The following is a 23,370-nucleotide window of genomic DNA, read 5'->3' as shown; positions in this document are numbered from 1 at the left end:
ATATGTAATTCAACAGTTAAAACGTAATAAAAATAAAGAACTTCCTGTCATCAAAGCTGTTGCAAGTGATCTCCAGTAGTACTTGTATTTAAAAAGGCGTACGCTCATAACATGCAAAAATAAATTGACCTTTTCACGAATCACCAAACAAAATAATCTCAACTGCGAGTTTATAAGAAAGATATGCAAACATGATTTCTAAGGCTATATGGTCTGTAATACGTAATCCCCATCTTCCCTCAGCAGCAACTAATGAGAACATCACACCCGCACAAACATGGGTAAAATACATATCTTAAATATTCTGTCGTCCCTTGCGCTTTGGCTGTATCGAAACCCATCTGGATTCAACCTTGAAGTGGGAATGGTTTAGTTGGACCAAGCAGGATATCATTTGGGCAATAAAAAAGCTCTCCCACTCCAAAGCGCCTGGCCCTGATGGGATCCCCCCATGTGTATACAAATCGGAACCCCTCCTTATGGGCTTCCATTCTTCAGATCAAATTTGATTTAATATTAAGGATATGGAACACGACTGAACAATGGGGGACATCTATACATTTCCCATATACAAAAAAGGAAAGCAGAGCGATCCCCAAAACTATCGACCGATATCCTTAATTGACACCAGCGCCAAAATATTTGCGAGTTTAGTCCTCCATGATCTTGATAAATTTATATCACAGAATAACATCCTCTCTAAAGCTCAGATTGGATTTAGGAAAGACATGGGGACTACTCTTAATGCAACCTTGATGTCACATATAGTAGCTGGTACCAAAAAGAAGGGAGCGAATCCTGTATATATTGCGAGTATCGATATGTCTTCTGCGTTTGATACGGTGGTGAAGGAGCTGCTGTGGAGAAAAATGTCAAAGGTTGGGATTCCAGCCGTATTCATTTTTTGGATCATAAGGCTATACAACTACACCGCATACAAGGTCAGAATTAAGAGGGAGCAACAACCGAGTCCATTAAAACATCTATTGGACTAAAGCAAGGATGCAACCTTGCAGCAACTCTTTAATTTATATTTGTGATCTGGAGAATTTATGGATCGATATGGCAATGTATCCTGTAAGAATAGCCTGTGTCGGATTACACTGGCTTGCATTCGCCGAGGATTTAATTATCATGGATTCCACACCGGCAGGGTTGCAAGCTAAGCTGCATGTATTTGAGAAATATGCCTATGACTTGACGCTAGCGCCGAATGTAGGTAAAATGAGCATTCTGGTCCTGCACGCAGGAAAGAAACTGAAATCATTTAAATGGAAATTAGGTGAGCTTGTGGTACAGCAACTGCCTGAGATATGTTACCTAGGGTAACACTTGAGCAGTAATTCTTCGGTGCAACTATGGAAGGAAAGGCGGACCCAGAAAGCACAACCCTTGCCAAGCCAACTCAAACTAATTTTCTTAAAATACTGCTGATTTTCACTAATTCCGGTACGGGATTTCCTAATAATGAAAGCTCAGGCGATCTTAATTTACATACTAGACATGTGTCCGTTTAACTTAAGTCCATACCTGGATTCGCTTCAGGGTCGGCTATTGAAAGGTGCTGGATAGCAAATTGCGTAATGCGGCACAAGTTGGGACGCTCTCTATGCAATTATGCAAGAATGTTAAAGCATCCTACCAATTGTTTATATAAAGATCTGCAAGTTTTAATGGAAGCAAAAACGGTTCATTCTGTTAATCTATACCAAAAACAAATGCAAGATGTATTAGATAGCTTATTAGTATCTCAAGATGATCTGTGCTTCAGACTTGCTTTTGTTAATCCAATCTTTTTCAAACATTTTTTTTTTAACACTCTTGACCAACTGAAACAATACGCTACCTTTACGGAATATGCCAAACACACGCATAAGAGACTGCCCTGCTGTCAGTATATTTGCATTTTTCCCTGTATGCTCACAAGAACATATTACATCTGCTTTAAATTGAACCTGTTCCGAACTAAGGAACGGTGTTCCATTGGGCTGATCTGTCACCGAGCATGCAATTTATGAACTGCAGATTTCCAGATTGTAATGACCCTAATGAAACGTTTAGACATCTAGTTCCAGAGTGCCAACAGTTCAAAACAGCGCACACTAAGTTTCTAATGAAATTTGTTAATTTTGACTTTGCAGACTGTACTGTATTTGTATGGGAAAGGTTGATGAATGGGAATCACAACCCACAAATATTTGCACTAGGTCACCTTTTTTTTTTTTTAACAACTTAATTTAGTTTTCAAGAGCCTACATTATAGACATGCATGCATAAGAGGGTAATAAAAAATAGCTTTGCCCAGGCCTTCCCTTCTACTCGTTCCAACTTTTAAGTTCGTGAGTAGCAACTGTCTGAACTCACCCCCAAACCCCACTCCAACATATAACCCCAAACATTTGGGTGAAGAACTGCACTTTTCGAGTTTTCCTGAGTGTTCAACAGGCTGAGTCGCTCTTCCAGCTCAAAGTTCGCATTATCAAATAACAGAAATTTTTCGAACTAGCCTAGGTTTGAAATACATCTGTTCCTTGTTGTCTGTAAATTCATGTAGTGGCAGCCAAGTGTTCAAATATTTCAAATAAGAATCATGGGCTATCGCTGTTACTTTTTCCATAGCCATTACTCCCCATAGCCTCACCCACCACATGGCTACCACCGGTCCTTGCTTGTTCTTCCATGCTTGCGCCGAAGTGATTCTGGCCACGCTGAGCATGTGGGTAATAAGGGTAGCTTTGGACCCAGAGTTCGCGTAGCACCCTTCAACTGCCTCTCCCAGTAAAACAACCGGCGGGTCAAAAGGAAGCTGCGCCCATGTTATCTCTTTGATATGACTAAAGATCTCCTTCCAGTAAGTCTCTGCCACTGGGCAGGACAACCACATGTGGATTAGGTCCCCAGGTTGTTCAGTTTCTCCAGCAGGACATGGAGTATTCCGGATTAATGGAGTGCATGCGTAAGGGTGTCATGTACCATTGCAAACAAAGTTTGTATGCCGCCTCCTTGATTGAAGCACATTTGGAGCTTTTGGCGGCTCTTTGCCATATACGTCCCCAGGTATCCCTGGAGATTGGCCTCCCCACATCCACCTCCCATCTCTGCCTGTACGCAAGAGTTTCTTCCGGGTCCACCACCCCCGTCAGTCGATACAGTTTTGATAGCCTTTTTCGGGCTGGCCCTCTTGTACCATAAGCTCCAACCCTACTGGATCCCTAGTTGCCCCCTCCCGGACCTTTCTGTACAAAACCCAATGGCTGAGTTGTATATAGTGAAATCGCTTGCGTTCCGGTATGTCAAACTTAGCCTTATAGCCCTCAAATGTTAGGGGGGCCCCCTCTGCATAGAAGTCTTTCAATACCAAGGTTTGCTCTCCCCAATGTACCTAAAAATCGGCTTGCATCCCTGGGGTGAAATCTGGATTATAGGCAACTGTGTGAGGACCCCCCCCCCCACTCTCACCTTCCTACCCCTTAGTGCTTTGTCCCAGTACCATAGGGTGGCCTTAGTCGATTCCAGCAGTGTACCTACTGTGCCTCTGTGTCGTGCTGCAAAAAAGCCTAGGTTCCCCAGGTCTTGGTTGCCTCACTTTCTAAGGCTGCCCATCGGGTTTGACGTTCCCTGGAGTGCCATTGTAGCATCGGTGCTATCTGTGCTGCCCATAAATACCTACAAAATTCTGGAACCCCCAGGCCCCCGAGGGCTTGTGGTTTAAAGAATACCTTTTTTGGAACTCTCGGTTTTTCCCCCTTCCCCCCCCCCCCCTGCAGATAAAGGACATCACCTCCCTCTGTCATTTTTGGATAGCTGGGCCCGGGATGCGTATTGGGAGGGCGCCTACCAAATACAAAAACTTAAGGAGCAGGGTCATTTTAACTGCTATTATCCTTTGCCAGCCATGACAACTCCTGCATGTCCCAGCGCTTTAGGTCCTCTGTCAATGCTTTCAGTAGGTCCGGGATATTGGCCCTGTATAGTCTTTCATACTTGGGGGTCAGTTGTATTCCCAGGTATTTAACCGATTTCTGTTCCCATTTCAAAGGGTACCGATTCTCCCATTCTGTAACTTGTTCTGTCCTTTCAGTGATGTTAAGAGCCTTGGGGTAGTTGATGTGAAACCCTGAGACCCTCGCAAACTCTTCTAGTAGTTTTATGGCCTTCGGTAATGAGTCATCCGTGTAGAGAGCTATCTTTTGGGGTCCCCTGGTGCCCACTTCCACCCCCTGGATTCTCAGATCGTCACAGGCCCTCTCTGCTAATGGCGCCATAGCAAAGATCAGAGGTGCCAATGGGCACCCCTTCCTCATGCCCTTCTGGATAGGGTGAAAGCAAGCGTCCCCAAAAGGCAGTAACCTCCCCGCAATGAGAGGCAGTAAAGGACACACTCCAGGAGGGAATGAGGCCAAGACCAAGTGCGGGTGAATGTAAAGGGTTTTTATCTAATGAAATGGGCATGCAACGGAGTCTCCAAGCTCCGAGAGTGCTCCGTCTTACAATAGCAAAGGCAGTTTTATTTATTAAAAAAACTACATCACAAGTCCTACACGCTATAGGGGGCACATAGTCTCAGGGATTGGGTGACGTCGACTAACTATAGGTGAGGCAGTGATGAGCCGCTCCAGGATTGGTGTACATCCGCGTGATATTTTGTTTGTAGTGAAAAATGATTAGCAATACAATGGAAAAGAATTGGAATTTTCTTAAAATCTTAAAATAAGTAAATGTTTTAGGAACTCAATTAGCTGAATGAATGTATGAATGCATGATGTTTAGGATGTTTTTTTAAAATAACTTATTCAAAATATTTAATGATTGTTTACATTCAAATCAAAATAAAATAAAAATAAGGATTTGTCTTTCATAACCTTCTGCCTTCTTTCACTTGTCTCTCTCGCTATCCCGGCACCATTTTCTGTTTTACTATATGGCCTTACCTCAAGGTGCCAGTGATTGTTGAGGTTCCCACCGTTGTGTTTGTTTGGACATCCGCGTGGTGCCAACGTGGGGCGGATGGGTCAGCTGGGTTCATCGCGGTGGGGCTGCTAGGCCAGACGTGGTCAGTGTCGTTGATAGATGGCTGCACTAACATTCCCCCCCTTTGGGGGGGGGGGGAACACACACACACACACACACACACACAGACACACACACACACACAGACACACACACAGACACACACACAGACACACACACAGACACACACACAGACACACACACACACACACACAGACACACACAGACACACACACACACACACACACACACACACACACACACACACACACACAGGCAGACAGACACAGACAGACACACACACACAGACACCTCTCTCAGGCCCATTAACTTGGGGTAAACTGGAGTACTACTGGATCAGCGAGGGTGCACCTCTGGCCCCTTGAGCCGGTGGGGTTTAGGACCAGGTTGTAAATAATTCATTTGGCCGACCATGGTGGCCTCAGGATATGGGGGAGGTGAATACTTGAAGCGGGTCCAACAGAATGAGGGGAGGTAAGGCTGTGTTGCCCACGCACCAGCTAGCCTTGGCGGGAGGAGGGGGAGATGGCCTTGTGTGTGTGCAATTCTCTGTGCCTGGGCTGCACACTATGCAAAACGAGGAGACGGTTAATAAAGTTAGTAATAATAGAATGATTACACATTTCTAGTGTTTACACATTCATGTACTACTTCATATACGACTGAGAGTCTAGCAGGGTTACATATATCACATAACATCGGTTGAATACATTTCAGCAATTACATCCGGTAGAAGATGGATAACACATGAGGTAGCATTAGGTTTGGTTGTTTACTCAGGAGCATAGAAGCAATACGTTCAGTTGTGATTGTACATTTACAGTCTTATTCATAACATTCAAACATGTCCAACTGTATGACACACAAGTATTCTCAGTAATACTTTTTCGCCTTCCTTTGTACATTAGCAGCACTCGTTAGTTAGCACTAGGTGGGCTGTATCAAGCCCTTTGAGTCTTTAAGGCCCATGGTATCTTACATGGGCTGAGGTCATTCTTGCATTATCAGTACGATAAACGTTTGTCCCTTTCCCAACACCCGTGGTATAATTTTATACACACTCTGTAAATAATTAGACTCTGGTATGCAGTTTAACACTTCATTTGGGGAACATGGGCTGGAGTTCATACAAGGAGGGTATTGACGCCATATATTTTAAATGTTATGGGTTAGATGCTGGGTTGAGGCCTGTTCTATTGGGATGGTTTTTGTTATTTTCCAGACTTGAACCACAAGTCGGGTCACTTCGGGGACAGTGATGTACTGCGGAAGGTAAATGATACAGTGTTTGTTGTGCTATTTGCTTGTGTCTGGTTGCCCGTGAGAATGGGGTGGAGGCACAGGGGGAGTGCATGGCTCCCTGCGCACAGTGAGTGGGGGCGAAGCTGCAGCTTTTGCAAGCAGGCTATTTCATTGGGGTTTTGGTTGCTTCTAACACCCTGCCACCTGAGCACAGGTGCTTGTGGGGGGCCTCTGACGAGCCACGAACCTCACGAGGGTGGGGTATGACTGGGAGGGGGTCTCATGGACCTGTCCTCCCATACAAGGGATACTCTCTGTGAGCTGCCCGTTGATCATTAATCGTGTGGATGGTTGTGCAAAATTGGCCAGCACCATGCGGGTGAAGGTCGGCCCACACCCAAACTTGTCAAGGGTCAGTTGTAGAAATCCCCAGTGCAGGTTATCAAAGGCTCTGGAGGCATCCAGCGCTACTACCGAGAACCTCTGCCCAGTTCTTTGTCCCCAATCTATCGTGTCTATGGCCCTGCGAATATTGTCGTAGGCGTGCCACCCTTTCACAAAGCCCGCTTGGTCTGGGTGGATTATCTCCGGTAGGACTACGGCTAACCTTCGGGCCAGGACCATGGAGCAAATGTTTGCATCCCCATTTAATAGGGGGATAGGGCGATAACTCGCGCAATCCAGCTGGTCCCTATCCCGTTTCAATAGCATCACTGTGGTCGCTGGACTCATATCTCTGGTTGTTCGCCCCGTATCCCTAATGTAATTAAACAGGTTTGTTAGGGGGTCCACTAAGGTAGCCCTAAATGTCTTATAGTATGCATTGCTTAGCCCGCCTGGACCCAGGGATGTGTACCCTTTCAATGCACCTATCGCCTCCCCTACTTCTTCCTCCGTTATGGGTGCATCTAGCAGTTGCCTGTCTGAGTCGTTAATTTGCGGCAAAGCCACCTGATTTAGAAATGCTATCTGTGCCTCCCTCTCCAGGTCTTCCCCTTTCAAGTTATCGGTGTAGTATGAGAGCAAGACCTACTCTATTTCTTTCTCCCCCCCCCCCCCCTCACCAGGTTCCCGTCCCCGTTTCTAAGTTTGACTATACGATTCCGGAGCTTCTGCTGTCTCAATTTGGCTGTGAGGAATCGGTTGGCCTTGCCCCATTTATATAATAAAATTGTTTAGTTTGCACAAGGAGTCGTGCAGCTTCATCCGCTAAATGAGTTTCTAGGGCCACCCTAACCTTTTTTAAATCTCGCCATGTTTTCTGTGAGCCTCTATCTTTATATTCCGCCTCAGCCTTTGTTACTTTGGCCTCCATGTCCCGCCTCACCCTCTCTCGTCTCTTAATGTAATTCGATGTGTGCGCGATAAATTCATCCCTTACCACTGCTTTACTGGCGTCCCAAATGGTAGACCTATAGACTCCCGGTGTCACATTTTTTTGGAAATAAAACTCTATGCCTGCTCTTATCATTAGATCTCTCAGTATCATCTCATTTAGGTGCCATGGTTTGTGGGGCTGCTGCTGTGGATTAATCGGTTCCAGCTTTAAAAGGACTGGAGCATGGTCTGATGGACACCTCACTCCAATTTCGAGGCCCGTAATTTGTGGGACCAGAGTATCAGAGATGAGCACCATATCAATGCGGGAATGACCCCGGTGTACTGCTGAGTAAAGGGTATATACCCTCTTGTGGGTGAGAGAATTGCCACGTTTCTAATAGGGGTAATTCCCTCACAAATTTAGCTAGGGCCTGTCTGAACATGTGGTCATTAGGAGTGGCTGGGAGGGTTTTTTCCATTGCAGCGTCCATCACCCCGTCAAAGTCGCCCCCCAATCAGAATCTGTCCCACTCACCAATGTGGGATTTTTGGCAACATTTTCAGTAAGAAGTGATCTTGCTTTTCATTGGGGGCATAGATCGATGCCAACGTGACCTGTTGACCCATCAGCTTCTCCCCCAATATCAAGTAGCAGCCTTCCGGGTCCTTCATAAATTGTTACTCAAAATTCATACCCCTTGCCAACAAAATGCCCACTCCCCGTTTTTTGGTCCCACTGGAGGCTAGATATTGCATAGGGAAGGCCCTGTGCTTAACCTATGCTCATCCTCTGGAAGTAGGTGTGTTTCCTGCATCCATACCACCGAAGCCCGCATATCCCTCAGTCTGTTGATAATGGATTTCCGTTTCATTGGGGAATTCAGCCCCTGGACATTTAATGAGACAAATGTTAAATCAGCCATTATTGTACCTTGACATCTTGCCCCTCTTAATGCACTCAAACCCGTTCACTCTTAGATATTACAAGTGTGTTGTCTGTAGCTTCACCCCAGAAAACTTATCTCCCCCAACCCCTTCCCTCCCCCGCAACTCCCAAACTTGAACTTCCCCATTGAACTCTCACCATGGTATTACCACATCGATTCACCGGGTCCATTATCCACCCGGGAAAATTGGGATCAGATTTCCCCCCATCCCCTTATCTCCTCCACCCCCCTTTCAGTCTCAAAAGCCATTAAATCATTTCTTGTACGCCCATCATTGCAGGGAGCTGCACCCTAGAGTTGGACCCCCCCTCCACCACTTTCGGCCTTCCTAGTTTCCCAGTAGGCCTTTCCCCAGCCTTCCAGGCAATTGTTCAAGTGGGGTCTGCAGGTTTGGATTCCTTATTGCGCCCCCGAGGACGGGAGTGCCCCAGTCTCCATTGGTCTCTTCGAAGTCCATCTTCTTTCCCCCTATTTCGGGGTAAGGTTCCTTCCTTGTCGGTGTTGTCGCTTCCTTCTTCCTCCCGCATAAGTACGTCCATGTTTTCCTCCTTCATGACGGTAAACCTCTGGCCTTTCCATTCAAAACTAAGACATGTCGGGTATCTCCAGCAGTACCGCACATCCCTGGATCTTAGCCAGTCTGTGACGACTCATAGCCATTTTCTCCTAGTGAGCGTTGCTTGGGCCAGGTTTTGAAATGGCTAAATTGGTGTAGATCGGAAGCTTATAGGTTCCTTCTTCCCAGCAGCCCGCATGATGTCTTCCTTCAGTTGAAACAGATGTATCCGGGTCAGTACATCTGGAGTTAGATTTTTATTGAGTTGGTATGTGGAGTAGACGCTGTGCGTCCGGTCCAATATGAAATTCTCCTCCGTGCCCAGGATTTGCCGAAACAGGTCTGTCACATATTGTTGCAGGTCAGAGTGCATTACCACCTTCGGGATTCCACAGATCCGAATGTTATTTTGTCTGGACCTGTTTTCGGCATCCTCCAGTTTACTCTGGATGTGCTCCATTTGCTGCTCAAGTTCATACACCCTGTTGACTAAGATTTCATTTTCATAACCTTGTTCAGCTACCACTGTTTCCACCTCGTCAATTCTCTTCTATACCGCCAGAACCCCTTTGTTAAGGTCAGAAATGGATTTGGCCAGGTCAGCTGCACTGTCTTTAATGTTTTTTAGCTCTTGCAACATTGCCAGCAGGTCCGATTTACGAATAGGCGGATCCTCAAGATCTCTTGACCCCTCTGGAGGGGGAGTGTGTATCTGGGCCATTGCCTGCAGTTGGTTACGTTTCTGAGTCTCTGCGGTCTGCATCAGGGTCTTGATATCTCCGTAACCTTGACCCTTTGATTTCGTGGTTTGCTTGGACATATTGCTTGGCGTTTAATGAAGAGAGGTACCCTTGCTTGCTGCCCCGGTTTAGGCTTGCCTAGCCGTACCTTATGTTGTCTGCCGGTATTGCCCTCTTGCAGGCCTTCGCCTCTGTCCCCCACCAAGGGCAGTCCTTTTCCCGGGCTATGTATGGCTCCTCGTCGATGTTATTAACAGGCACGCTGTGTTTCAGGGGTCATTCATCACCTTTACGCGCCATTCCGGTGGGTTCACCCGGTTGCTTCTTTCCACCCCCTTTGATGGCATTTTGCCGACCAGCTCACCACTTAGCATGTTTGAGTGACAGCTAGAACTGATGAATGGGGGTTTTCTGCATAAAAGCAGGGCTTTGGGGACTGGAACTTCAGAAGTCGCCACAGGACCTAAAGAATCCGAAGAGGGAGAAGCTGAGCCGACCTGCAACGACGACACCACCGGTGGAGCCCTGCTGAACCGACTCGCCACTTCCAAACGACAGAGAAGATCTTCTTCCCGGAGAGTCTTCTTCCTTTGAGCTGGTGGGGTTAACCAGTTCGCCCTTTTTTTCGCCTTCCTGGATCGTCTTGTGGTCGAATCGTCTGTGCCAAGCACCCCGTCGGCCGGATAGCCACGCTTCACCACTACCGCAAATAAAAGGGTAGTACCTTTTAACCGGGAAACTCCGCGGCTGGTTTCTTCTCTGGCAGTGCAACAACCTCCAGCTTTCCGCCACCTCGAGATCTTCTCTTCCCCTGGAGGAAGCGCCGACTTGCAACCGCTGCCAGGAACAACTGCCCCCGCTGGAGCTTTCTCACCATTTCAGGTACTGTGTCCCGCCTGGTCTCCCTTGCAACAGACCGTCCAAGGTGTCCCATAAATCATTGACACTCTATCCTGGGGTGACCTTGGACCTGTTAACTAACTTTTCTGAACTGATCTAACTCCTTTTCGAACTATCTGCAAAGACTTTTAAAGTGTACTTCAACTGTGATCTTGGGCACATTCTGCCTTGCTCTCCAAGAGTGGGCCTGGCCTATGAACTTTTTGCTCTACGGTAGACCCTGCCTTTCTTCCCTTGCTGTGGTTCTTTAAAAGTGTTGGTATTTGTGTTGTCCTATTTCTGCCCTTTTCTCTCTCTTTTTAAATCATTATTGGAGTACCGTCTAGGTTAAGTGCTCACCTCTGCGTTGATAATAAGTGGTGGTCTTTTCCTAAGACTTGTCGATTAATTAATCAGGGAGGTGTATATATTTCTAGTGACTGTGTTTGAACTTGCTTGACATATTAGTGCCAGTGTATTTTTACAAGTGTATTTTTAAATAAATAATTATATACTTTTATACCAAAGCTCTGGTCAGTGTTTGCTTGTACTACTGTATTTTTGTACCTAATGTGTATACTCTATATACTGCCTAACTCTTCTTGAGAGAAGTCTGACTGCTCAGCCACAGCTACCAGGTAAATTTGGGTGGTGCAAACTGCTACCAATTGGGTTTACTGCTAACACCTGTAGTCTTACATTTTTTGCAGTGGTCCCTAAGGGAACTGCACAGGTTTCTGCCTAACACCGGGGGTGCGGGCGGTCCCTCGATGTGTCCGTAGCAGCGTGGCTATTCCTTTCTCCTGCGCTCTCCCCTGCAGCCCTCCCAGCGTCTCATTACCCACTTTTCTTCATGATCGCTCCGCTGAACCCGGCAAAGGGGAGACGGTCCGCGGGGCTCGGGGGGAGGGGTCTTTCACTGAGACACTTCGGCTCCGGATTCAGAGCCCAGTGTCCTTCGCTCTACGATCACCGGCGGGTCAGGGCAGGGTGTTCTCCACGTGTTCAGGATTCCGCCCGGCTGATCCCTTCCTTTGTTCGTATCTTCATCGGAAGACGTTGAACGCACTTGTAGGTGCTGCAAACAGTCTCATGGTCTCATCTGCCATTTTGGCTGGGACTGTTGGGCTCCTCGCCTTTCGGCTCGTTACTCTTCCATATGGGCTCCGCTGCTCTCCAGTTTAACACAGTCGGCTCCCACATTGCTCCGACACCCTCGGAGCTGTTTCTCTGGGCGATTAAGTATATTTAGGGGGTTTTGGGGCCTCTGGAAGGGGAAGGAATCCCGGAGCTCACCGAGGAGGCATCCAATGGCGTCCTCGGCTGGCCAAGCCCCCCGCACTAGGTCACCTTTTAAGGATTATAGAAAAATTTTGAATTGAATGAATAACTTTTATGAAATTGGACTACAAGGAATTTGAATCTTTTAATGTTTTTTACCAAAAATTATTGTGATCTTTTAAAGAAAGTTTGTAACGTTTTATCGGTATATTGTATATGTGGAAAATGTTAGGCAAATGCATTCTGTATTTTATTCCATTGTTTTGTAAAGGTTTTTAGTAACCAAACAAAAAAAAGTATTTTACGGAGTTCCTGCGGTGTGTGCATTTATCATCAAGATGTGTAAGGAGGCAGGTTCATTGGCTGCCCATTAAAGCGAGAATTGTTTTAAAACCCTCTCTCTCACGCACAAATGCCTCCGTGAATTGGGCCACCCTTATTTGGCCCAGAGAATAGCGAAGCCTCCTCCCTCTAGGGCTATGAGAGCAGCCAACACCAACATGATCTCCACGCCCAAGACCTGGAGAGTGCGCGCAGGCGGCACTAGTTTCTCTCCCACTGCAACGCTTTACCCACGCACCTTAGGATAATTGACTCCCACCTTGCCTTCCAGAAATCTATTAAAACATTGCTATTTGTGTGACCTGTAAGATTCTGCATTTGCTCCCACTGCTCATATTGCCGCACTGTTGCTGGATGGTCAGCACCTCCGAGTTAATTTGACCTACACACATCGCCTTATGTGAAGTGCGGTAGGGACACTTTGCGTCACTGTAACTTTGTTTCAAATGGATTGTGTCCTCCCACGTATTCCTCATCTTTGATATTCGTTTCTCGCCAGCTTTGCTTCTTCGGAAAAAAAATTCTCGGCAGAGGGCGCTGTGCACGATGTCGTGATGTCGATGTCCCTCGGGGCCTCTGAGTGCCGACATCAGTAGTATAACTAGCTTGTGACGCGCCCGCTGGCTTCTGTTCCATTTTTTCGAAAGCTTTTGCTTCGAACACTAATGACGCGCTTCGTTTTTCGGTTGAAAAATGTTTTCTTCAACCGCTTCGACCCCAAAATCGGGATTTTAGAACTTACGACTGCGGGTTGAAGATGTCAATAACCGATCCTCACTGTGTCTGCCTGTGGTGCCTCGGTTCCGGGCCTGTACCGATGACTGCAGATCCTGTTAGTCCATGACAGAAACAGCTCTCTGGGAACGCAGAGGTAAGCTGGCAGTGGGGAGGGAGGCTTTGAAGGCTACTTCAAAGAAGGAAGACAGTTCCGGGGAGTCTAGAGACTCCACTCGGCGTAAGCATTCGAAGATGTCCCAGTCGAGGAGTCAGTCAAGGCAGTCTTCAACATCATCTTCGAAGAAGAGACGCCATAGGTTTTTGGTAACTTTGTTGTGTTTAGGATGAGCTGGTGGCATCTGGTACTTTTGTAATGTTTAATTTTTTTTATAGTCTTGTGCACTTTTGCATTTTACTGCTTACTGCCATTTAGAGTACCATATACTTAAAAATCTCTGTGCCACAACATCTTTGCCTGTCCTTTTGGCTGTGGTGTAGTTTCTCCATTAGCTGGTGGGGCTGGATTTTCCATATACAGTAAGCCCTTTCATGGGGAAAGCTCCAGCTTTCCTGGGCAAAGTGGTGTGTGGCCAGATGTTTGGAGCTGGGTGTAAAGACTGGAGGGGATAGCTGTACTTGTGCCCTCTATATGGCAGGCCCTCCAACTTGGGTCCTTCCTCTCTGACATCTTTTTCTCCACCTGTGGTGTTCCCCAGGGATCTAATCTCTCTCCCTGGCTTCTCAACCAGTATCTGGCACTTCTTGCCCACCGCATCGCCGCCCTCTGCCCCAACTTTCAGTGCTATGCGGACGATACCCAGCTCATTTTCAGGCTACCCTCGGCCTCCTCTCCTGCCCTCATCTCTGACTGTCTGTCTGCTATCCAGGAATGGTGTGCTGCCAACGACCTCCGCCTTAATGCTAGTAAGACTGAGATTCTACTCATCGGCACACCCACTCCCTCCTTCCCTGCAGCTCTCTGGCCAGCCTCTCTTGGGCCTCTTCCTGCTCCTACCTGCAAGGCAAAAAACCTTGGGGTCATCTTTGACTCCACACTCTCCTTCTCTCCTCATATATCTGACGTCTCTAAGAAGTCACACTACCAGCTGCACCTCCTCAGAGGTATTCTTCCCTTCCTCTCCTTCCCCCAGAAGCTCACTGTCTCCCGAGCCCTGGTTCTCTCGAAGCTGAACTACTGTAACAGTCTCTATCTTAATCTGCCTGCCTCCACTCTCCGCCCTCTGCAACTCATCCAGAACAGAACTGCGAGACTTGTCCTTGGCCTCAAGCCCAGGGACCGTATCTCTCCAGGACTGAAATCTCTACACTGACTCCCAGTGGCTGCGAGGATTAAGTTCAAAACCCTCTGCATTGTCCACAAGGCCTTCTGGGGCCTGGGGCCTAAATACCTGCAACTCTCTCTTCCTAAATATCTTCCTTCCCGAGCCCTTCGCTCATCCGTCTCCAACTCCCTCAGGGTCAGCTGCTTCTCGAAGCAACGAGCTGGGGGTAGATCTCTCTCCGCGGCAGGAGCCTCCCTCTGGAACAGCCTTCCTGCCTCCCTGAAACTTGTGGAGAACCATCTCCGGTTCCGGAAGCACCTCAAAACCTTCCTCTTTGCTTCTGCTTTCTCTCTCCCCTGCTAAATTCTTCACTAAATTCTGCACTGAATCTGAAACTTGGCCACTCTCACCGACCTCGGTCCTGGGTCCAGCCACTCTCCACTTGCACTGCCTCCCTGGCAACCCCTGCACTGCGGGACTGTCTCTGTATCCCTACAGCCCCCCCTTCCCAGCACTTGCCTGCACTTACCTTGCACTTGCCACCAGCTGGCCCTATTTGTTTATTTATCTATTTATTTCTATTCTACTTACCTTGTACTGCACTCTTCCCTTCCCCCTACCCCTGCACTTGCGGGGTCTGAATGACACCTGGCCTAGTAGGATCGTTGTCTGTCCTCCCCCTGTTTCCCCCCTCCCTGCCTCGTCGCGCCTTGAAACACTTGTGTATAGGCGCGTTACAAATGCCATATCATCATAATAGTGGCACAGAGCACCCCAGCCAAGGTTCTTTGTTTTGTTGGTAGCTATATGGTAGCACTATATGGACGAGCAACCAAAGCTTAAGCTCTCAGGAGTCGATCCAGGCTGGTTCTTAAGTACAGCGAGTCCCCAAGTGTCATGCCTACCTCCCCATCCGGCTCCGTTACTAAATCCAGACATCCCTGTTTCCCTGCTTCCTCAGCCTTGAGAACGGCTAGACCGTTCTACACCCAATGGAAGCTGTCCGGGAGATGCTAATACTAAGGTCACATGACCAGCGTACACGTATCGTCAGCGCGTTAGTCAGACGTACGTCAGCTGACACTATTTAGCAAGACGGAATCCTTGCAACGGCTCTTCTGATCGTTAATTGTTACCTCGCGTTCCGGAGCTTGCTTCTGCTAATTTCTCGCAGACGCTACTTTCATTCAAGGTACGGTTGCCCTCAGCGTTCCCACGCAGTCCCCGGCAACATTCCAGCTCCTCCTTGAGCTGCCTGCTAACCGCATTCATACACGGCTCTTCTCTCCACGTATCCAAACGGAGCCCCGTCGTATCAAGCGACGACTTCCAGGACCTTGCAGAGTCCCTCTCTGCTTCAGTTCACCACGATCCTGCAGAGTCCCGCTCTGCCTCAGCCAACCTAGACTCTCAGAGTCCCGCTCTCTCTCTCACCGATCCTCCACCGCTTTAAGGACTTGCTTCTCTTGGATCAGGATTCCTCTTCTCTCCTACACGTGCACTGTACTCTGGACGCTTTCCTGTGTGCACCAACCCGGCTCTAGCGCGGCCCTCGTTCCGCCCGGGTTAGATTCCTCACTACCCTTTCCTGGTCGTTGTATCCTTGGACCCTTCGGACCATCTTGAGACTTCCTTGTCGTCACATCCAGGTTAGTGTCTACAACATAGGTTTATATTGTCCTTCTTATCAACCAGCATTCTAATCGGTTTCCTCATCAACAGCCTGGTGAATCTTGGTCCTCTAATGCCCTTCCCACCAATAGCTCTCTTTGACTGTTTATTTTACTAGTCAGAGAGTGACATTGATTAGAAGGTTCCCTTTGATAAGCTACGCCCTACCTGTCATTTTACAAAAATAAGAAGACTTTGAGTGTATCCTTTGTTACTACCAGCCTGTATCCTTTACGAGAAACTTTGATTTATTCTCCTGTATCCATTGTGTTTCGTTGCTTCAAACCATATCATAACACCAAGTCCCCACAAAGTAATGGCCACACACTGTTATGTGCCAACACAGTTCTTTATATAAAAATAAGGTTGAGATATATACACAATTAATAATGCACTTTGTACTCTGGTAATTCTATGACGGATCTATACGATTCTATGTGGTACCACACTTAGAGTTTAGATTCCTTTAAAATGCATCAGCTGCTAGCATTTATAATAGAGCATACAAATCATTCAGTAAGGTGCATCAACATAGATAATGAGTTAGGAAGGCAAGTTAAGCAATGGCAGAATGCTTTCTTTAGATATAGATGCAAAATTCTGAATGAGGACCCCACCAAACCCCCTGCCTGGGCAACCTGTAATTAAAGAATTAACCTACTAGTCCATAAATGCTCAATAAGCCTTGCTGCTTAGTAAAAAAAAAATTCAACCACCCCAATGAACTTGAAGAACTTGAAGAACTAGCTTCCAAGGTGCCTCGATGAACAGCAGTTTTTGCAATATGGTCCCTCGTAGCTCAGAGCGAGGTCACCTAGCCAAGTTCTCTCTTGGATCAGTCTTGGACAGACTCGGCAGTTGTCGGATTACATCCAAGGAAATGCAGCAGCAATCTTCTCCTCCAGCTGAACTTCAACAATGAGCTTCAAATTTCAACTTCAGCTTCTGAACAAATTGGTAGGTGAGGGGCACCCAGATATACACATCTGGTCTTCCCCTCCAAAACCATATATGGTTCACCCACCCAACAACCAGTCAGGGGAAGGGACAGAGTCAGGGCGTCCCAGAACTTTAGAGAAAACAAGGTAACGGGCAATAAAACCAAGAGCTCTGAGGGGCCATCTTGCCTTCTATCAGGAATCCACTGATTCCTGTGGCAGGGCCTGACAAAAACACTGGTGCCCCAAAAACATACATTAGCGGTTCAGGGTTGTACCTCCATCCATGGGTACCATAAGGGTATCCCAAGGGTTTCTTTTCACCATGACCAAAAAGAGTACCGCAAACTAGCCGGACCCGATTACTGAGGTGTACTCGTTCCCCGCACCAACTAGGCTTTCTCCAATGGTACCAAGGCACAAATTCAGAAGACCCTGCAATTTCAGGAAGTCCTATGTTGGCAGCTGACTGAATCTGAGTACAAGGGGTGAGTGTTTAACAGCAGGCAGGAAACGTTTTAAGTCTGGTTTCAAACAATTTCTTTCTTCAAGTTTATTCAAGTACAACATGCAAGGTGCACAGTCAGGAAATAAACAAATAACCTCACGAGGCCTGTAGGCAATACCACCCGATCAAAGAAAAATAGGAAGAAACCAGCTCGGTTGCATTTCAAATGCCAGTTCTGTTGCTCGACAAATGAATACTTCAGTGCCGTCTTAACTGCCTGACTTGCGCGGCGTTGCACGTAATTATTGTCCAGGTTCCAGCACACAATTCCGCGGGTGCCGGCTCTGCAGATGGTGTTACTCACTTGACAAATGGAAAACGACGACGAAAACCAGAAAGGTATCTTTCCTGGGCGTTTTCAGCTTCTCTTGGTTTTCGTTCGCTCGTACGGACTCCGTCGACCCCGGGCACTGGCACACTTAATCCTGAGACGTCCTTGGTTCACACTGCTCTGTTCTCACTCTCCCCTAGACGAAAGAATTGAAGAGCGTTTGAATCTATGCATCCTGTTTTAACTGGAGTTTCTTCCCTCCCTCACCTCAACTCGTGCGTTTTCAATTGGTCCCCACCCCTCTATGCAGACCCCTCCTTCGCCTGGGTTCTTGTTGGTTTTTTGAACACCCGCGTGCTTTTGTATTCTGCTGTGCCTTTTCCCACCCATGTAACCTGTTGGTGCGCTTATCCTGATGGTAAGTTAAGTGTACTGTCTGTTTTCTTTTTATGGTTCTGGTCTTTTCAGCCTTCCAATGATGGCTGGTTTGTTGGCACCTGGTCTGATGCATTATGGAATCTGTGGTTTTGGTTACTGCATCTTTTGGTGTACGAACCCCCAACGGATACAGGTATGTAGGGTTTTCCTTTGACCCGTCGGCAGTGGCGTAACAGGGGCCCCCGCAGCCCCCGCGGTGCGGGGGGCCCAGGGGCTGCGGGGGCCCCCACGCCATCGTCACTGAGAGGGGCCGCCTCTCCCAGTCCCAGCACAGCAATATCACTGACTGTGTTCTCTCAGTCAGAGCAGCAGCCCTCAGTGGCACCATAACCCAGAGAGACTACGGTCTGGCCCTCTGTCTCTGGGTCTATGGTGCCGTTGGGGTGCTGCACTACTGACTGTCTGCACTGCAGTGGACCCGGCGCCTGGGATTGGATTTGGGATGCACACTCACACACGTGAAGTTTAGTTACTGTCGCTCGGCAGGCTCAGCTCAGGCAGGCACACTAACTTGCCTTGCAGATTTGCTGAGCTGAGCCTGCGCGCGGGCTGCATCATGCTGCAAAGCGCATGCGCAGCTGGCAAGCTAGCCCTGCCTCCGCACGAGCCGAGAGCGAGTCACACGGCCCGCCCGCACCCTGACACACTACGCATGATTGTGTAGTGAGACTTATGTTGTTGCCGGCCCGGGTGATCCATTGTAATTCGGCAGGCAGGATCGGCTTCAGTTTGAAAGGTCGTCAACTAAGGTAAGTTATTTTTTTATTTTAATTTAGCAGCAGGGGCACTGGGCAGCCTTACTATGATGGTGCATGCATGCGTGACTATTGGCCGGGCTAGGATGGGGTGCGATGGCACTCTCGTCTTCATTTTTTTTAATGAAACACCCCCCTTTCATCATTTGTTTGACACGCCCACCCAGGAGTCCGTAAACATACAGCCCCCTGTACAACGCTACAACACTTCTTATCTGGGCAAGACCTCTGTGTATTGCGCTTTTTCGCAGAAGCATCCTCTGAATCGGATGCGTTGCACTATTTCATGCTTATATGATGCAAGCGTTTACTGTGGAGGATACATGGGGGGGGGGGATGCTGACGGCGCTTTCCCAGGGAGCTGAGAGGCCATTAGCCCTCTCTGGACCAGCCTAATAACCGGAAGCGCACTAGTGCCCGGGGTGACCGTAGCCCGTTGCGGCCTCTTGCTGACACTTCGCAGTGGGTGGGCATGAGGCACAGCCATCAGCCCACGTGAATACACAAAATGGAATCAAATGCCCTGTTATCCTGGCATCGCTTGCGCTGTCACTCTCTGCTCTGCGCCTATTACTACAGACTAGAACCACGCCGACATGCCCTGGCGAAGGGAAGGCGTCGCTGTGTCTGTTTTCTCATTTGCTGCCTTACATTCTGCTTGAAAATCCAACAGACACTCTTTACAAATTGAGTCTGTTGGATCCAATTGTGGTATATCTTGCTTTTGAACACTGCACTTTTTATGTCGCGCCGGAAAAGGGAAATGCTACTGGTAAAATAGCAACATCACCTGAAATAAAATCACCAATGTGCCGGCTTTCGATTTTCTTTTGTTGGTGGTGTTATTTGATGTTTAGGTTATATATTACTTTGTATTTATTGGCCATGTGTTATGTTCTTGCTTTTCAATGACATTATAAAAGGGATGCTAGGCAACATAACCTCTGCCGACAACCCCCTCACCTCTTGGGTCATGCTATCAGAGCAGGCTTACATTTCTGCCCACTTCCTCCCATAATTTAGTAAATTATGACTGTACATTGAGTTAAGGGACAACCATGTCTACTATACATGTGTAACGTAAGCCTGTTGGAAATGGTGCTTTTTATTGGTTGAGAGTGTAAAATATTATGGGCCTGCTGCCCTGCCCTGATTCACAAAAACATTTTACAGGGGGAAACGTCACCCCCCAAAAAAACGTTTTGCAAATCATTGCAAAGGACATGCTGCACGCACTTAATCAGTTTTGTTAATTATGTTTGTACTAGGCCAGACACTTCACCACTGCACTTTATAACTTGATGAAAAATGACAAACAACTAAAGGTGAAATGTTTTATTTCGGTTCTGCAAGTCCCAGGGAAAACATTTGTATTGGTTCTTGAAGTTTAAAACATGCACACCATTTAAAGTTTTAAAAACCACTATGGGGGACGGAGTCCACCCACTTTATTCAGGTGGTGTACTCAGTCACACCCAGCTATTGAATGTCCTCTTTGAATTCATGAATTAAATCCGACCTTAGTGATCACACCACAGTTGTCAGGTTTGTAGGCCAGACACTTCACCACTGCACTATATAACTTGATGAAAAATGGCAAAGAAATAAAGATGAAATGTTTCATTTCGGTACTGCAAGTCCCAGGGAAAACATTTGTATTGGTTCTTGAAGTTTAAAACATTCACACCTTTTAAAATTTTCAAAAACACTATTCGAAGAAAATATCCCCTCATAACTTTTGTGTGTTTGTTGATTTTATGAAAGACAAATGCCATTTGTCCTGTTTAATTTGGGTGGTTATGCAAAGCCAATTTAATGAAATGTGCATATTTCACCTTGATATGCTAATTTCTGGTGACATCACCTCCTATTGCATTTGTTGATGAGTCCCCCACTTTAATTTTTAGGACTTGACTTGATACACATGTGAATGGGTTCGTTGCTAGAAAACAAGATGTTCTTTGTTTTTTACCTTATATGACGTATATGGTAGGGTGGGGTGTGTGGACGGTAGAAGTTGATGAAGCAGAGCTACGTGTAGCAGAGGGTAGGTATACCGACAAAGCCAAGCGCAGAGAAGAGCAGGCACGCGCTAAAGTTCAAAAGACAATCATGTAATCATGGGACTGCTAGTTTTGTGCATGTGATGTGTTTCTTCATTTATTTACCGGCCTGATTCCTCTGGTGGGGTTGACTACTAGAACATCTAGTCTGGGTGTGCAGTTTAGAACCGGCTGACGAGGTGCACCGGAAAGGCACCTCTTGGCCTGATAGAAAGACAGCGAGAGAGAAAGGGAAACCAAGAGAGAGTGGGTGGGGGAGAGAGAGCGAGGGAGGGAAAGAGAAGAGAGAGAGTGAGAAGGAGAAAAACGGGGAGAGGGAGAAGTGCAGGGAGAGATAAGAGTGAGAACATTGTACTTGAGTGCAGATGCTCGTCAAGGTATGAGTGGGACGAATGGCTCGTAAATATACGAGTGGAGCAAATGTGTATGGGCGGAGCATATCGTGGTGGGCATGGTCTAAACTGGTGGGCGGAGCATACCTATGTTGGGGCGGAGTTTAGGGGGCCCCCATTGGGAGGTCTCGCAGGGGGGCCCCCACATTTTGTGTTACGCCACTGCCCGTCGGCTGCCGTCTCGTTCCCTCCCTGGCTGACTGCATACACCCGCACTGCTGTCTTTTCCCTCTTCTTTGCCCCTTTTGTCACAGTATTCGGGTCTGATGCCGCACTGGTCTCGTCTGTGGTTATTTCTTTCTCACAGTAAGCATACCTAATTTGTCCACCCCCCCTCGCCTCCCCGTCTTTCTAGGATATGAAATTGCATTTATCACGTGCCTAAACACAAGCGTTTGAAGGAGTGGGATTGCATGGGTTTAAAGTCTTAACTCTATCTCTCCTTTGCTTGGCCTTGAACAGTGTTAGTCTGGCCTTGTATCCTCCTATGGTCTTCACTAAGGTGGTTGGGCTGGGAGAGGGTCTGTTAAAGACTTCTTGTTTTTACTAAACTTTGGAACACTATCAAACTATGTGTTGGCTCAAGCCAACACTTGTTCAAACTTCCTAAAGAGATTTCTAGCTCCCTGAAAATACTTTTATTGGGACCTGTGACTCTAAATGCTCCATGATCTTTTTTTTTCTCTAGCCAGGAAAGGACATTTTTTAAGATGGTATCACAATTCAAAGGTTTTGTGTGGTGGTTGCTAATGTACTTATTTTCAACCTATTAGTTCAGTGTTAAGCTACTTAACTGGTTCTAATTCTTTTTTTACTTGCTTTATTTACTACACGTGATTTTCACTGTATTTTAAGTATTCTCTTCGCAGTGAGCACCATGGTGAATGCTTATATGATCGCATATGTGTTTTTTCATTTGTCTATGGCCTAAATAAATAACTTTAATTTCATACATTCTGCCTAACTTGTGTTACTAGGAGTGCTTTTTATGCACTTTACTGGACACTTCACCACTCTCATCTCCCAAGTCTAAGCCTTTATGTCCCGTCAAACTAGCCAGATAGTTTGGCTAGACGTTTCGTTTATCAGAATAGGGCGGCCTCTCAATCTGTCCACATGGCGGATTGTGAAAATCCATCTGGGCTGCGTGTCTTGGGAATGTGCTAAAGTAGTCTGATGGCCTTATATTTTTTGACTATGACCGATTTTTAACAGATTTTGTTATTAAAGGAAATAATCTCTTCCTTCCAGGCTCAAGCTTCAAAGTCTTTAATGAATGGCTCTTGAATATTCTCAGTTGGAATACTGCTTGATAGCAGATGTCGTAAATTACTGTTTGCTCCATTTCAGGTTTTTATGCTTTGCTCCGATATGAAGGCTTCGAAAATGATTCCAGTCTTGACTTTTGGTGTAACATTTGTGGTCCTGACGTCCATCCAGTTGGCTGGTGTGCAACTAGCGGAAAGCCTTTAGTTCCACCTCGAAGTATGTACATTTTAATGATTCCAAATATATTTGTTTTATTATGCAATGCAGATCTTCAGTTATTGTACTTTGTATTTGTTCTTTTATTGGCATTTTCGCCAAAATGCTTTACATAAGAAATATAAACGATACAATAATAATGCAAATTGACAAAACGAGAAAACAATGTTAAGGAGTGTTAAGAATCATATAGAAAAGAGATGGTCCTTTAATTGGGTGCTGAAGATGTAATATGTGGAAGAAGAGAGGGGAAAGGTCTAGCGCATGGGTGGCGCTAATGGGTGGGAAAAGAAAGCGAGAGAAAGCGCAAGGGGGTTTTGCAACTACCAAATGAAAACTAGACTGAGAACAAAGAGGGAGGGGGCACTATAGCAAGAGTCTGGAGGAAAGATTAGAAGCAGAAAGTCCATGAAGACATTTAAACACAATACTGAGAAAATGAGGAGCCGAGATTCGAATGGGCAAATAGAGGTAGATCTAAGAGAGCATGAGATAGACTGATCTATGTGAT

General features: G+C 46.8%; 1 protein-coding gene across 5 annotated transcripts in view; it reads left to right on the top strand.

Annotated features, from left to right (window-relative positions):
- The window catches only part of MBTD1 (mbt domain containing 1), a 1,870,500-nt gene that overhangs the window by 522,363 nt on the left and 1,324,767 nt on the right, over window positions 1-23,370 (top strand). For all 5 annotated transcript variants that reach the window (XM_069654918.1, XM_069654914.1, XM_069654913.1 and 2 more), the window contains one exon: window positions 22,725-22,859. In XM_069654918.1, coding sequence (XP_069511019.1) covers window positions 22,725-22,859 — 135 coding nt within the window. The remainder of the gene's footprint in view (window positions 1-22,724; window positions 22,860-23,370) is intronic.

Source organism: Ambystoma mexicanum, chromosome 3q, assembly GCF_040938575.1.
Source record: "Ambystoma mexicanum isolate Mex_15411 chromosome 3q, UKY_AmexF1_1, whole genome shotgun sequence".
NCBI classification, from domain to species: domain Eukaryota; kingdom Metazoa; phylum Chordata; class Amphibia; order Caudata; family Ambystomatidae; genus Ambystoma; species Ambystoma mexicanum.
Note: the sequence above shows the minus strand (reverse complement) of the source record. Positions and strands in the feature narration are given on the sequence as shown.